At 42.1% G+C, this 16,178-nt stretch overlaps 1 protein-coding gene across 11 annotated transcripts in view; it reads right to left on the reverse strand.

Annotated features, from left to right (window-relative positions):
• Positions 1-843: 843 nt before the first annotated feature.
• PITPNM2 (phosphatidylinositol transfer protein membrane associated 2) overlaps positions 844-16,178 on the reverse strand; it is a 142,779-nt gene continuing 127,444 nt past the window's right edge. For 5 of the 11 annotated variants that reach the window (XM_042441644.1, XM_042441642.1, XM_042441643.1 and 2 more), the window contains 10 exons: positions 14,554-14,718; positions 13,570-13,779; positions 11,212-11,360; positions 10,478-10,594; positions 9,463-9,579; positions 8,907-9,055; positions 7,916-8,065; positions 7,576-7,759; positions 6,735-6,863; positions 844-5,764 (listed from right to left, as the gene is read on the reverse strand). In XM_042441644.1, coding sequence (XP_042297578.1) covers positions 5,420-5,764; positions 6,735-6,863; positions 7,576-7,759; positions 7,916-8,065; positions 8,907-9,055; positions 9,463-9,579; positions 10,478-10,594; positions 11,212-11,360; positions 13,570-13,779; positions 14,554-14,718 — 1,715 coding nt within the window. In that variant the 3' untranslated portion in view covers positions 844-5,419. Of the gene's footprint in view, positions 5,765-6,734; positions 6,864-7,575; positions 7,760-7,915; positions 8,066-8,906; positions 9,056-9,462; positions 9,580-10,477; positions 10,595-11,211; positions 11,361-13,569; positions 13,780-14,553; positions 14,719-16,178 lie in introns of those variants that run through there. The other 6 variants (XM_042441649.1, XM_042441647.1, XM_042441648.1 and 3 more) reach the window with 3 other exon arrangements.

Raw genomic sequence — 16,178 nt, forward strand, 5'->3', positions numbered from 1 at the left:
CCCTTTAGCTCACAAGCCATCTCGGGCAGATCACAACCTCTCAGAAATACCAATTTCACAGAGTTGTTAAGACACAGTGAGATATAAATGTTTCTCCCAACTGGGCTGCCACTGTCAATATGTCTCTACACTGTAAGCTGCTTTTTCCCCAGTCAGAGTCACCATCACAGGCAACACAGCCTTTTCCCAACTTCTTTGATGACCACTAGCCCATGGCCTTTTCCCTTCTGCTGACACCACCTATCTTAGTTACACTTATGTTGTATACCAATAGGATTCTGGCCCAGGTGACCTGATATAACTCTACTTTGCAAGCAGCTTGGCATGTTAGTTGGCTATTGGGTGACATGGGCACCCAGTATTACACAGTAGTCCTATGATGGCTCAATGAAGCCATTCCATGCTGAGGTCACCTGCTTCTGCATACCTGGGGACAAAACATAGAAGGAAGTCTGTTGCCATGATGTCCTCCAGCTTGTGAGCTTCTCAAAAGATTCTAGTTGACCAAAATGGCAGTGCCAGACAAGATGGACCAGGGTCCTGGAAAGGAGTACAGTCGGCCCTCTGTATCCATGCATTTCTTTATCTACAGATTCAGCCATCTACAGTTTGAAAATATCCAAAAAATATATAAATTCCAAAAAACTTTGATTTTGCTATTTTATGTAAGGGTCACCATTTTTCTGTGCCACTGTATGTAATAGGACTTGGATTTGGGTATCGGGGGTTCCTAGAAGCCAATCCCAGCAGATACCAAGAGCCCACTCTTCAAATCCTTGCAATGTCTCGTGCTACCAATCCCTCCTCTGAAACATCTTGCAAAGAAGTGGAGACACCAACAGAGCCTTCCCATTTCTTTTAATTGGTGTTAACGTACAAGTGATAACCATATACAGAGCACACCCAGGCTGCAAGACAAGGTGGCAGTAACAGCGAAGGAGAAGGATGGTTGTCACATATAAGAGCAAGGAGATTGACAGTTCTCATGCATACAAACACGGTAACAAAAAGATGAAACAACAGGCCCAGATAGATTTCTGGATATTTCAGTTGTGCCTTTCTACAATGAATGGTCTTGAATATTTCAATCTGCTCCCCCCTCCCCAGCTGTTTCCTTAAAACCACACTGTTCCCACTTCAGTTTGAATGGACTTGACATCGTTGGATACAAAATTCTAACAGTCAGGGAGGAAAGATGCCTGGGGGAGCTCAAGAAGGAGACCGAAGTGTAAGGCTTTTTGGAAGGAACAGGAAAATTGCAGCAATGGTAAAGATACCTGGACAAGAGGGATTCCTCTGGTCAAGTAAGGGACACAATTCAGGATGAGCAGTGGTTTCACTTGCAACCTTCTTAGCAGCTGACATTCTTTGACCTAGTTTTAGAACATTGTATACATTTTTCAGAATGACGATTTTGAATGGTTTTGTCAAACAATGCTAAAAGTAATAATCATCTTTGCAGAGAAAGGCTCTCTCTTTTCCATTAAGCTACCTTCATTTAGTTAGTACATGGCCATCTTCCATCAAGGAAGTTTTGGGGGTTTCCAGTCAAGCTCAGCCCTGACCTTAGTTTCAGCAATGTAGCTGAATCATGTGCCCTCAGGGACCACAAGAGAGCCCAACTGCCGATCTATATAGACGTATCAGAGAGCAAGTCTCAATGAACAAAACCTCCTCCTTACTAGGTATGTGTAGGATTGCATGGCTTGTACTGTGGGGATGCATGTTCAGCACCAAGGGTGCAATCCCAGACACACAAGGGAATATAAACCCCACTGATCACAGTGGAACCGTCAAGTAAACATGCACAAGAGTGTGTTGTAAGAATACTCTCCAAGAACAATGTGCTTAAATCAGTGTTGCTTTTTCAGACTGCTAACATTTTGGGAGCTTTGCAAAATAAGAAATGTTTAGGTTGGGGTGGCAGCGAGTGAGAGAAACCTAACTAAATTCCACACCCACCTTGGCTTTTCTGAGTTTTTAAAATTCAGGCTCACCCCACCCCACCTTTGCCTATTTGGCTGAGCAAGGTATGAAGTTGTCAAATTGTGTGCCTGCGTATGTGGACTTAAAATGGAACAGTTGAGACTTTTATGAAGGTTTAACAGTGGAAAGGCTTCAGTTACACTAAATTCCTCTGTAAAGATTCACACCCAAACACAAAAAGGTTTGTTGAGGTGTACAATCTTAAGAAAAAGTCTACTGAAACAAGAAAACCCCAAACCCATGAAACTTCTAACAGGCTTCCAAGGTGGGTTACATTGTGTTAGTTCAGTAAATGATGCAAATCACATAATTTTGCATATATAAATTGTCCATAAAGTGTTGCCTATGGGGGAGATGTAGGCAAAGCATGTGAACCCCCCATTCCGATCTTCAATGGCAACAGGCGCCACTACCCATGACTTTTCAAGCCCAGTAAAGAGGACTACAAATTTTCTCTTTGTTTCAAATGAGCCAAGATTCCTAGGATGCTGTACAACCACAGCAGCATAAGAATATACAGTTTCCGCTTAACAACAAATATGGGCAGTTCACACTACGTAGTGTGTACCTCTTCTAAGCTTGCAAGGGGAGAATTTCCAGTCTTCTACTCACTTCTTTCCTGAAATATCGCATCCAATTCTATTCCAGGAAAAAAAGAAGCAAGCCTACTTTCCAAATGACCTATTGCTTTTGTTGGTATATAATACCTGAAACAAAAAAGGGGGACAGAAGGCTACAGTGTGAAAGATTAATAACTCCTAGAGGGTTTTACCCCTCCAGACACATCTTTAAACATAAAGTAATTGACTTTCATTGCCTATATACCCACCTTCTCCCCAGCCCTCCCCAGGCATTTACATTGTCTTTTGTTTTATACTACAGACATGCTCAATGAACACACAAAGTTGAATTTCATCTGAAACTGGAAAAATGTACATGTTACACCTTGGCGTATGGGTTGCATTCAAAGGAGAGGTTGAATGAGTGAAAGCCAGATTGTGTTGCCATCGTTGTCTCTTGCATTTTGATGAACTGGAACAGAACGATTCTGAATTGCACAGTCATATGAGATATACTGAGCTATACAGAAAAGAGCTACAATACAGTCAATGTGGATTTCCTCCCAAGTTTTTGACATACATTTGCAAAGAACTAGGTCCAGTGAGCAGAAAGGGAAGCCAATTTTTTTAAATAGTAAAAAAAAAACCAACTGCTAGTATCTTCTTGTCAACTGTATCCAAGACAAGTGGCTTAGAATCGTGCAGTATGGCTACCTAAACCATTGACATGTTTGCGAGCTTCGTTTCAAAAGAAGAGCAGTTTTTGAGGAAAAGAAGAAATTGACCGCTTTTAGAGAAGCACACCCTTCTAGATAGCGCGCACCGCCTGATATCTGGCGTCAAACCCAAAGTCGCAAACAAGTGTGTGTGTTTTCCCACAGATGCCTGGATGAGTTGTAAAAGCCTCATTGTGTCTTGGGAGAGGCTGCAATCACAGTGCTGCGAGTCTTGGTATTGAAAAGAAAACAGAGCGTTTGGTCTGGAAAAGAAAATCCTCTTTACTTCATAAGAGTTTGTAAAGTGGAGGCTGGACACAAATAGGTGAGGAGAGGGCACACTGAACCAAGGAGGATGCCTGTGCAAATACAAAACACTCCGGAAGCTAAAGGCCAGAAAGGGCAACCTTTCTGGAGAACAGGTCTTCCTTTATCCTAGAAGAACTGTGTTCTGAAAAGGAATGGCCCTTAGCAATAGACAGAAATTCTGAATCCAAACATGGGGGTTGGTGGCGGGAGGGAGAGAATATTTAGGGAGATTTTCCAGACCCATTCGTGTAGGCACTTTCCCCCTCTAAGCCCTTTCCCTTGTGCGGTTTCTCCTGTTCTAAAATGGCTAACAGAGGGCACTGTAAAGCAAGAGTATCCTTTACATTGGGAATAGGAGTAGCAGGGAGAAGAAACAACAGAGCTGCTTCTTCTGATGACCTTTCTTCCTCTGCATCAGATTCTCAAACTTGACATTCTGGTATGGAGAGAAGCTAGAGATACTTAAGGGCTGCCCTTCTTCTTAATATGTGCATGCCGTTGTTGGTTTGCACAACTTGGGTCCATCACCTGTGCACTTTATCTTAAATTGTGTGTGTTTGGGTAGAAATACCCTCACTTGGTAACATTTATCTCTCATGCACTATATAAATAGGGTGTAGCTTCATAAAATTTTAGGCCTTCTAAAAGTTCTCAGTGCGAAAAAAATAAAAACAATGAGGTTTTACAGTTGCATTGACTACAGTTAAAAAGAAAGCAAGTTTACATCCTCTGTCAAAAGCTGTTACCAAAAGGTTGGAAAGAAGGAATGACTCCTGTCTTCAGGGAGAAGAGGCAGAAAAGAACCGGGCAAAAGTGGGAGAAGAATTTGGACTTAGCTTTTTTTCCTTTCCTTCTTTAGGCTGAACAGATGTTTCTATTCTATTTTTTCTCCAGATACTGCAGAATCTTTCCAAAAGGCTTCTGCAGATTGGTAATATCTGGAAATTTATCCAAATCTTCTTCCTCTGCCCCCCCTCCTCATCCACTGAGGGGCAAAGTTCCTTGGCAGCTCAAGTGCCATGTGTTCTGTTTGTTTTCTAGAATTAGTGCAATCTACCAGCTACCAAAATCCTGCTTTCATTTTTTTTCTGTCTCTTAAAGATATTTTCTATGTGTATTTTTGAAAAAGAAAATGGTAGCTAGCCTCAGTAAACTGTAAATCTGATTCTATGCTGATCAGCGCAACAGCCTTAAATTAACCCGTGGCTAAGGATTTGCCATATGACTTTGCTCCATAGTTGGGTACAGATCATTCCTAAGCTCCCTTTGCCTGTTTTAAGTCCTTCTTATCTCCAGCTGAAGTCTTTTCAGATTCTACAAATGAAGTAATTTATAGTTGTTGTGAAGTGGCAGCATCCAGCATCATCTGTCCATCCAGGTAACAGAACAAACCACACAGTCACCCAACTCTGCCTCCATGTGGCACCATGGTCCCCTTCCCCACTCCCAAGTTGCATCTTTGATGGCTAAGAAGCTGAGGAGGCACGTATTTACAATTGCTAGACCTGGATAAGAAAGGGGTGGGGTGAGGCAGAAAGGAGATACACCTGGAGGCTCTTTATACACTTATATTCCTTCTCTTGATGTCCCTTTGATTGAAAAGGTGGGTGTCTGTTTCCTTTCAGTAGTGCTCTGTAAACCTAGCACCCCTGTCACCAAGGCCTGTGGATTTGTGTGAGCGAGAAAAAATCACGTGGTCTTTCCCTTGCTGTAGTTGCTGCCTTGCTGGCAATGAGTAGCACCATATTTTCCCGTTTGTTCCCACACCGCAGGCCTCAGTTTCTTTGCCTCTTCTGCTTCTGTGCCACAGGGCATCCACAGCTATCTGTTGTGACTTCTTTGATAGCTCTACTTTTGTCCCAAAATCCCTGGTTCGAGTTTGGAGGCTGCACTCCGCCCCCAGCATCCTGTGGCGAGGCTCATGCTTCTTTGGCTGCGTTCCCTTTCTCTCTCCCGGTCACTTTCCGACTGGCTCAATGTTCGCTCCGGCCTGTGACTGGTACTTCCACCAGCCACTGTGGGCTGAGATGAGATGGTGCGCAGCAAATGGTTCCTCTTGCGCAGGAATTCAGTCTGGCCTGGGAGGCCAAAGCTACCTTTCCGAAGGGCCATCCGAGTGGTATTCTTGGCTGGCCGGGAGCGATGGGTGTACTCTAGCTGGGCTAGATGGGCAGCATATCCTTCAGTAATGAACTGCAAGTTAAAAGAAAAACGTTGGTTTCTTTTTTGTTTGTTTGTTTTTCAAACTCACTCTACAAAATTTCACTCTGGATCTATGCCTGAATGTGATGATTTCACAGTTGCCAGTTTGGATGTCAGTGAGTGTGAATATAGGTGACTGTTTACTGAGTAGTCATCTCAGATAATAACTCAGTAGGTACATAATGTGGTTCTAACTCCTTAAGAAGGACAGGTGTGACTCTGTAAGGTAACACCTTTGGAAGCAAGTCACTGAAATTTACCTGTCAGGAACACTGCCACACCTATTAAGAAATCAGGAGAAGCAACAGGGCAGCAACAAAATTATCCTCACCACTTTGCAAACCGATAGAGACAACTGGCTTTTTCCAAGTGTACCATTCAGCAAACACCCAATGTCAACCCAACTTAATACACGCTTGTGCTAATCATGTGAATACTACTGCTGCAAAGTGGTTATGATATATATATATTTTACTGGGTGCCAAAAATACATCTAGCTGGGAACCTAGCTGGCTTCATTATATTAACAAAAACTTTGATAACAAAAAATATAACCGTAGTCACCTAAAATTGGTTGGTCTACCCACCCCGTGCTTCACCATTTTGTTCCAGGCCCAGTGAACTGCTTGTCTGACCATCTTGGGAATCTCCCTTTGACTAAACCTCGGTTTTATCTCTCCAGACTCAGGATCTTTTTAATTTCTTTATTTCATGTTTCTCCTTCACTGTGTGCCAATGAAAGCAATACCAGCCAGATAAAAGCCATCCCAACCAGCTGATACTATAAAAGCACTCCCTTCTCTATTTTGCTCTAGACATCTTGAAGTTGTCTAAAGGCAGAGGCTACATACAAAAGCAGGGCATGGTCAGATTATACAGTATGCCTGCAGCAACAAGCTACATTAGACATTCACCTCTCACATTGCAGAAGAACCTACATTCTGAGTTTTGCAACCATTACCTGACAATGGTTCTGTAACTTCTTAGTTGGCCGACCAACAATGAAGATCTGAGGTGGTGGCAAGTTGATGGTGGTGTAGACTGAGACATCCTTAGTGGATCCATAGGCCGCATGGATTTTCATGTCAAGCTAGGGGAAGAAAATTGATTTTTATACAAGGTCTGTACAATACAGTACACTTAGTGGCATTACTGATACTGTTATGAGCATTCATATTGACTCCAATTCATGGTGACCCTATCCTAGGGTTTTCTGGGCAAGATTTCTTCAGAGGAGGTTTAATATTGCCTTCCTCTCAGCCTGAGAGAGTGGTTACCCAGTGGGTTTCCATGGCTGAGCAAGGATTCAAACCCTGATCTTCTGGAATGTTAGCCCAACACTCAATATACCATCTAGCTCAAAAATAAATACTCAGAGGATATTTGACTTTGTGTTTTTCTGAGGCTGTGAGAGAATGTGACTTGTCCAATCCAGTGGGTTTCTGTGGCTAAGTGGGATTTGAATCCTTGTCTCCCAGAGGAGTACTAGTCCAGTACTCAAACCACTATACCACACTGGATCTCATCCTTGCTAGCGACTTTATGAGGACTTCTACTTGTATGCTTATCCCTCATTTTTCTTTCCCCTTATGCAGGGGTAGCAACTGTGTGCCCATGGGTGGCATGTGGCTCTTTGGAGCTTTAGAATAGCTCCCTCAGTAACCTTCCTCCCTTAGAATGAAGTCCCTATAATAAAGACTTTAGCTTGTTTTCAGTACACTGATATCATTACCCCTTAGTCAGAATCTTTGACCGCTGCAGTGCACTAATTCTAACAAGTCTGCCCTTCTTCCCTTGCTTACATCTGTGATGAGGGACTTCAGAAAGTTGGCTTTGTGCCGTAAAGGGTCATGAACCAAGCCATCGCAGAAGGAAACGATCCCATGGGGGAAATTGTGCTGTGCTAACCAGGCCACCACCCGCTGCTTCTGCATGTCGGGACGGCCTGTGACGTAGATAATGAGGTAGCCAAGGTCTTGCCAGTGCCTGAGAAGGGAAAGAGAAGAAGCAAAAGGATCACCAATGAATATGGAAGAAAACAAACATACACAGCAGTACACCCAGCCCTTTCATGTGGAACAGTAAGCCTCCCATGCACATCTCTCTATCACAACAGATATATTATTCTTGAAGTCCTTGTACCGTACTACATCCACTGCTCCAGCTCTGACTTTGGGGTCGCTGCCCATGATGGAAACACTGGCTGCAAATGAACCGTCAATGCTGAAGACCACAAATTCAGTCCCTCGGGGGAGAACGGTGATGTAGCTGTCAGCATACGTGTGGTCGCCCCTGAATGGCAAGGAAAAAAGGGAAATCTTAGGTTTGATAGAAACAGCTCAGTTTTGGAAAGGAAAAAATAGAAGGGACAAAAATCCCTTGGCGGAAAAAACTCTAGCAATAGATGACTCTTACAAAATATTCACTTTCAGTTGCAAAACAAAAGGCTGATGCTATTTTAGATTCTCTTAAACAGAAAACAAGATGAACTTGGCTGACTCAATAAATGCACTGCAGCATTCAATCCCAATTCCTTCAGGTAGCATGCAAGCAGGGCACAAAAAGCCACATTTTTCACCCAATGTTTGCCTATTCACACTTGCATTCCAAAGCGGATTGCCTCTGAACCTCAAGATTATCTTTAGCTGCCCTCCATCCTCTTCTCCATCAACATGTCTAATCCACCTTTAAATTTACCTAAGGTAGTGACCCCACAACATCTTATGTCAGTGAATTTCATACTTCAGTTGCAAATACGTTTGAAGTTGGTTATGTAATACATAAAAAATTGCTTTCTTGAGCATTCTGCATTTACCACCACTTTCAGATTCCCAGCCAGTGCTGAAGCTCACTTTGGTCCAGTCCCAATCTTTCACTCTTCCAATAAGTCCCAGAATCTCCCCCGCCATCATGGTGAGTGGTGGATTGGGGATTTTGGGAACTATACTCCAAGCAGTAACTTTTCCAAGCTCTATCTACTTGACATGGTTAGTGTGTAGATAAAAATGGGTTAAGGAACCACCCACACTATCTTGGTCTCCCTGGATTAATAAAGTGGTTAATAAAGTGGAAAAACAAACACAGAGAATGGTTGTTCCTCCAAAGGGTTAAGACATGTTGTCATACAACTTACCTCACCACCATTTTAACAGGATACACACCAATTCCCAACCTCCGATTCTCAGGGATAACGTAGGAAATCCTACCACTGCTATTGGTGATCTCTGTGTCAAAGTAAACCCACTCTCCTGATGGGGGCTGTGTCATGATATGAATATCCACCTGTGACAGAAAATGAGTATGGGGGGGGGGGGATCAGAATTCTATGAAATCACATAGCATTTAACAATCCAGCATGCTATACTTCTTCCAGAGCTTGGAAGAGTTATTTTTTTTTTTGGCTACAATGTCCTCCACCAGTAGTTCTGATTGTGGGATTGTGGTGTTTGTAGTCAAAAATATAACGTTTCTAAGCTCTAGTCTTGTCTGATTTCATAGTTTTAAATAGTCATACTTCACCCCACTTTCCATCACTTTTAGCTTTCTTCTTTTCAAAAGATATGGCTTCTGGCTGCTGGATAACTCTACTAATGTGGATCAGTTAATTAGTTTTAAACAGCCACTTAGCACAGATTACATTTTAATTTCAGATGAACTAAACATCAGATTAAATCTGTCCCAAATCATACCTTTTCCCCTGTGAGTGTGACCATGTCCAATGGACCATACATAAATCTTCCTGTTAACATCTGTGGACCATCCTCATTAACTATGGCATCATTTATTCGGTGGTTGGCTGTGACATTCTGCAAAAAGTAATGAAAAACAAGTGTGACTTTCCTGTAAATTAGGACTATCTGATGGTCTAAAGGGTAGCGAAGGTGTATCTTCTCATAGCATTTATGATTATGCATTTATTTATACAGCATTTTTTTCACTTCATGGAGGGCACTTTCAAGAGAACCTTATTTTGGCGTCAACAAAGCTTTTGGTGCTCAGTGATTACAGCTTGACTGGGCTGTGGATTTCTGTTTTCGTGTTCACTGTTTTAGATTGATATGTATTAATTGTTTTAGACTGATATATATTAAGTTGTTCTAAGCTCTTGTAGAATTCAAAGACATAGTATGTTAACCTGGATCAGTATGCGAGAGGATCTTGTATCTCCTTAAGACTTAAGCCTACAAAAGTTTATGCTACCAACTTCTTTTTCTTGGTTAGTCCCAAAGGTACTACAAGATTACTTGGCATAAGCTCTTGTAAACTGCTTGAAATTGCTGGAGATTATTTCATAGCTTGTACCTACCCTGAAGGCACCAGATCCCGTCTGATCCTGGAAACTAGGCAGGGCCAGCCCTGGTTAGCACTTGCATGTGAGACCACCAATGAATACCAGGTGTTGTAAGCTATATTTCAGAGGAAGGAACTGACAAAACCATCTTTGAGTATTCCTTGCCTAAGATAACACTTTGAAATTCAGGGGAGCCACTGCATGCCAACAAATGACGTGAATGCATGTGCACCCACACACACACACCTCTCATGCTGAAATCTTTGGATATAGGATGGGACAGAAACATGTTAGTGCAATGTTCAATGATTTTGATTGATTAATATTTTGCTTTGTTTGATAATGTAAAATTAAATTTTAAGAAAAACTGTAAGGCTGATAATTCCCACCCCCCAAAACTCCTCTGTCATTACCCTTAGCTTAACATTGGTCCTCTTGCGAAGCCACTTCTCCCTGGGTTTGGAAGGTGTAAAGACAGAGACCTCTTTCCCATCCAGCTCCAGAATACTGGAATTCTCATGCCTCATCACCTGAAGGAAGAACAGCCTGATCAATGATTCTTCCAGAAAATCTAGAACATAATCTCCACTTGGTTTGCAAAGGATCTATTTGAACTAGAGTGCTCAAAGGCTAGACATGTTACTGAGCTACTATGTCTATATCTCTGCACTAATTTAAAGGTAGGATCTGGTGTATTTGCATTTTCCCTTGTCATTTAAAAAAAAAAAGAAGTTGGGAGTTACTCTGAATTAAACAAAGAGTCGTAGGTGATGATCTTGTACAAATAAATCATGTTACAAGACCATGAAGAAATGGAGACAAATGGTAGGCTAGAAGAACACCTTGAACGGTTGCTGGAGTCTCCATGTATATATTAAGAGCAAAAATTAGCAATAGCAAAAAGTAACACTGAAGTGTCCTGGATGCAACAGTGTTGTCATAAATTAACATTATGATATAGACTACAACTGATATTTTGCCAGCTGAAGGACTCATTACTTTTCTAGATTCATTCAATCCAACCTTAACTCCTTTCAGCATACCATATATATTCGTCTATAAGTCTAAAAAAATTATGCAGTCCACACCTGCCACACATTCCTAGTGATGCCACTGGTTGGAGATTGGTGAACCACACAGAACTGACCTGTCTGAGAAGGAAGGAAACCACATCTGTTGACTCCCAGTAGCTTGCGTGGAAAAGGTGTGGTAAAGCTACTGTGGGGAAGGCAGTTAGTGCATCAGGGCAATAGAGAGCATAGTCTATCCTTTTGGTTCCCCACCATTTGGCAGCAACTGAGAGCAGAAAAAAGGAGACAACACCCAGCATTAAAATAAATAAATAAAGTCCGTCTTTCATGTTCCAGGCCAACCACTATTCAAACTGAATTGTCAGAAAACCATGTCTCTGGACATATCAATACTAAAGGCTAAATTTAAGTTTAATCCCAACTACACTATACCAGTGAAATCCACGAGACTTTGGTCAACACTGAGTAAAAAGTCTGATTCATTTCAGTAGGCCTGGTCTTGAGACTAAAATTGTATTTACCAAATTGTCAATTAACAAATTAACCATCTTAGGATTTTGATGGTTGCAGCAATGGCAGTGAAAGTGTAATCACGGAATTATAATCACACATATATACTTGTGTATAAGTCAACCTCATGTGTAAGGCGAGGACAGGTTTTGGGGCCAAAATTAAGGATTTTGATATGACCAGTGGGTAAACTGAAGGTAAAAAAGTAGAGGCGTGATTCCTCATTGCTGGAATCCCCTTCTCGGAGTAGAGTGGCGAAAGGCGAGAGCTTAGTCCATCCCAGCAGAACCTAAAAGGAGCACTGATCCTTCTCTACTCTCTTGGCACTTCTTTCAGCGGAGGTGCCACCTCTGCCATTTCCCTGCCCTGGCATTCAAAAAAGCCAGAAGTCGAGTCATGGCAGAGAGAGTAGAAGAGGTAGCTGCTTCTTTCAGGTTCTCGCAGAATGGACTAAGCTTTCACCTTTTGCCACTCTACTCAGAGAATTGGATGGCTCCTTTTTTCTTTTCTTGAATAAGAGTTAAGATGAAGTACTTACAATGACCGGTGGATAAGGTGACTCAGGTTTTTTGGGTCCATTTTCAAACTAAATTTTTTAGACTTATATACAAGTACATACAATATGGAGTGTGAAAGGGCCACAGGTCTTTGAAACAGAGAGAGAGGGCACCAAGCCCTCATGCCCAGACTGTGCATGTAAATTACAGTCGGCCCTCCTTATCCACGGATTTTTTATCCATGGATTCAAGCATGCACAGCTTCAAAATATTCAAAAAAAGTATAAATTCCAAATAGCCAAGCTTTATGTTGCCATTTTATATAAGGAACACCATTTTGCTGTGCCATTGTATTTAATGGGACTCGAGCATCCATGGATTTTGTTATCCACAAAGGGTCCTGGAACCAAACCCCAGCGGATAACAAGACCTACTGTACCTACTCAAACAAATCATACTCCCAGCTTTCTCAGTAAGATCTCTTGATCCCGTGCTTATTTATCAGACACTTACCATATGTTATGGGCACTGATTAGGAAACCATCTTTAAAGCTTCTTACTATCATACTTACCATTTTCGCATGCATTTCTAAATCAGTGACAGAATATAAAAAATGCAAGAGTCAAAATAAAAGGAAGGAAGTGTTACACTGAGGAAGGAAGGCCCCCCCCCCTTCCCCCACCCGCGTTTGATTTACTTCCAGATTTGTGACTGAAATGCAGACAAAGGAGGAAGAGGAGGAAGAGGAAATCAAACTGGCCTGTTAGGAGAATTTCCATTTATTTTCATGTAGCTCATAAACTGGCATTTTGACAGCCAGCCCCAGCTAGTTTTCTTAAATTTATCTCTCCCACCTCCTTTACAGCAAATGCACACACCAGAAAGTCTTCTCATGAATGAAACTCATAAAATATCCAGTTAATCAAACATGCGGATGGATTCTAAATGTTAAGCTGACCATCGTACCAGATCAGAATACAAATCTGATCCAAAAAAATCTCCAAACAGTACATCTTCTTTTCCTTTGGTTGAGTCTGAGTTTTTATTCCTAGATTTCTGACGGACATCACTGTGTCGTTCAGACTAAACTGATCATTATTTTGGTTTCCAATCAAAAAAAGGTCACCTCACACCTGGAGGTGTTCCAACCTTTTCTTTGCTGTTCAAGATATACGGCCAATTTTGCGATTCTCCAAACAGGGAAATCAGGAATAAGGTCTTTCTCCAAAGAAATGCCAGTAACTGTATTCTAAGTTCAGTTTACATGGCCTTTACAACTGTAGTTGGTTGTTAGTGGCAGTGGGAAGGTTAGTCTTGAAAGCAGAGTTAAAGCAGTGTTTTGTTAAAGCCTATACCAAGATTGTAAAGCATCCCAGTGAAAGCAGATTGCTTCATTTTGGAGATGGCAACAGAGGTTAGTCAGGTGCTGCAGCTTCTTGATCCCCCTGTTCCTCTCTCCAGAATACCTTTATTGATGTTGAGGTCTGGAATCTGTAGAATGGAATCCATTTCCCAATGGGAGGAGCTCCCAAACCTTCTTCCTAAGGGATTCTGGGACTTTTCAGGTTTAGACGCCCTATGTCTTTTGGGAGAGGGTTGGGTGGAGGACTTATGAGGGAGGGCAAGCAGTGCTAGAAGACTAAACCCCCTGAGATGGTTGAGGTGAGTTTTGTTTTCTAAAACGAACAACGTTTAAAAAGACAAAACAAAAATAAAACATAACACTTGTTAAAACACAAAAAGTCATGCAAAAAAATACAACTCATTCTTGTGTTGCAATAATGCACTGGGGCCATGAAGTAAACACTTTGGCTAGTTAAGAGGCAACCGTGCCTTTGTCATAGGGGCTATTTTAGATCTTAAACATTTGCACATATGAAAGATTTGTTTGTATCTTGGTGTGTAAATGTTCATCATTCAGACATGGAACAGCTCCAACAGTCATATTCAGCCACTGAGAGGCAAAGAGGAGGTGTAAAGTAATGGCTCAAGCAACCATACTACAAATCAGGAGTCCTCCTGTTGAAACGTTGCCTTTGCCATAAGCCCACTCAGTAGCCTCAGGTAAGCCGCTCTCTCTCAGCCATCTGCAATAAGGTGGGAAATGATACTGGCTTCACATGGCTGTTTTAAGGAGTACAGCCATATAATAAATGTGAAATCCTTTTAATATTTCAAGTGTCATACACATATTAAATATTAAAGTGACATACAATTTTGAAGGCTATGACCACCTAAAAGACTCTCTTGTTTTTCCTTCTAAAGAAGATGCTTTTTAAAGGCAGGTGCTGTTGTCACAAGACAGTGATCTAGAGATTATGACTGGTTAGAATCTCAATGGGGGAAACAACCACAAGGAAACCATACAGCAAGTCCTTCAAAGATGTTTGGAGTCTTGGCAGGTGCAACTAATGGGGATAGACCCATTCCCAAGGAGGGAGAACACTTACTGTTGGCTATGTTGGAAGCAGTGTAACTGTCTGCCATTCCTGAGACCTGGCTGGCAATGCTGGCCTCGCTGGCTCTCCGGAAGCCCCTGAACTGAGGGACTGAAATGGGAGCAGAAGGGGATGCACTATCCATGAAGGCGCCACCAAGAGACTGAACAACATCCGCTATGGAGACGAAACAGTGAAATTGAGAGCATTAAACCAAACTAACAGAGGTCACTGGGAGACACACAGGATGCAAAAATAAAAGCCAGCCCCTCCCTCGCTCACACACATATGGCAGAAGACCAGTGTGTCCGTATTTCTAAAAGCCAATTGGAAAGAACAAACATTTCAACGGAGCTCCAATCAGAAAAAATTAAACACGTAGCAGCACAAGCACCAAAACAAACAGGTCAGCAGCTCTGCAACCCTTTCCCAAATGGTGAAAACGAAACAACTGCCTTAGAAGGAAACAGAAATCTAGGGTAACCCCATTGGCCCACATGCACAGCTTGTAAAGAGCAGTGATGTTTTGCATTCAGCAGGCTTTGAAAACATTACTTTTTTGGACTACAGCTCACAGCCCCTTACGCTGATGGAGGAACTCGGAGGGTTGTGGTACAAAAAAGTAACGTTTCCAAGCTTTGGTTCTGGGCAGCTCTGAGATTTCCGTAGAAGTTTTCCAGGAAGTTCTTCAGTCAGCAACGGTTGAACAAGTAACCATGAAAGACAGTTTGCTCAGCACCTCTGATCTCTGCTTGCAGAAGCATAGCTGCAAGGAAGCTGGGGGTGTATAAGGAACTTGGGTGTATACTCAGTTCAGACAGGGCAATTGCAGGACTGAGGAGACCTGAGCCAGTACAACAGTGTAAACTGAGAAAAAAGATTCTTGAACCTTTCCCAGAACTGCTTACAGTACAATCGGAATCCCTCAGTAAACGCTGGACAGAGAAACTGTGGCAAGCACAGGTATAGCATTTTGCCAAGAGAAATGGATGATAGAGGCCTAGAAAATGAGGCAAATATGACTATCAATGGGCGTAAGTCATGACAGCCAGATATCCTGGCTCAGAAACACTGTGACTCTGAATATGGAGTCACTAGGGAACACAAGGAGGACAAAGTAGAGATTATTGCTCCCATGTCCAGATTGTGGTCTTCCCAGTGGCATCTGGTTGGTCACATGAACAGAATGCAGGACTAAAGATACCTTTAGCCAGATCCCGCACAACACTTCTCAGTCTGTGTGCCTTTGCTGTTTGCCAAGGCTTTCACTTAGGAATCACTGCCTTGGCTGAACCTCCTTAGGTCCCAGGGCTGGAAGCCAGAGATGCTTTTAAAATTATCCTCATACAAATGTCTCTCTGGATTTCAGATACCAGAGTGCTGTGCATTTATTTATTTACAAGGTGTTGAACTTGTCTTTCAGTGGGCACAGTCATTACAAGGAGGCTTACAAAGCTTTAAAAAACAACAAGTAAATGGCTTTATCAACCTGTGCAACCCCCAGCAGCTCACTCCCCCCCAAAAGCAAAAAAAAAAAAAAAAAAAAACAACAACCCACAATGTATGCTTAGTTTGAACTTTTTTTAGCAATGCATATGTGTGCACTCAAAGTGTAAAGCAGAGAGAACATGCAGACA

The sequence above is a fragment of the Sceloporus undulatus genome, chromosome 10 (genome assembly GCF_019175285.1).
Source record: "Sceloporus undulatus isolate JIND9_A2432 ecotype Alabama chromosome 10, SceUnd_v1.1, whole genome shotgun sequence".
NCBI lineage: Eukaryota > Metazoa > Chordata > Lepidosauria > Squamata > Phrynosomatidae > Sceloporus > Sceloporus undulatus.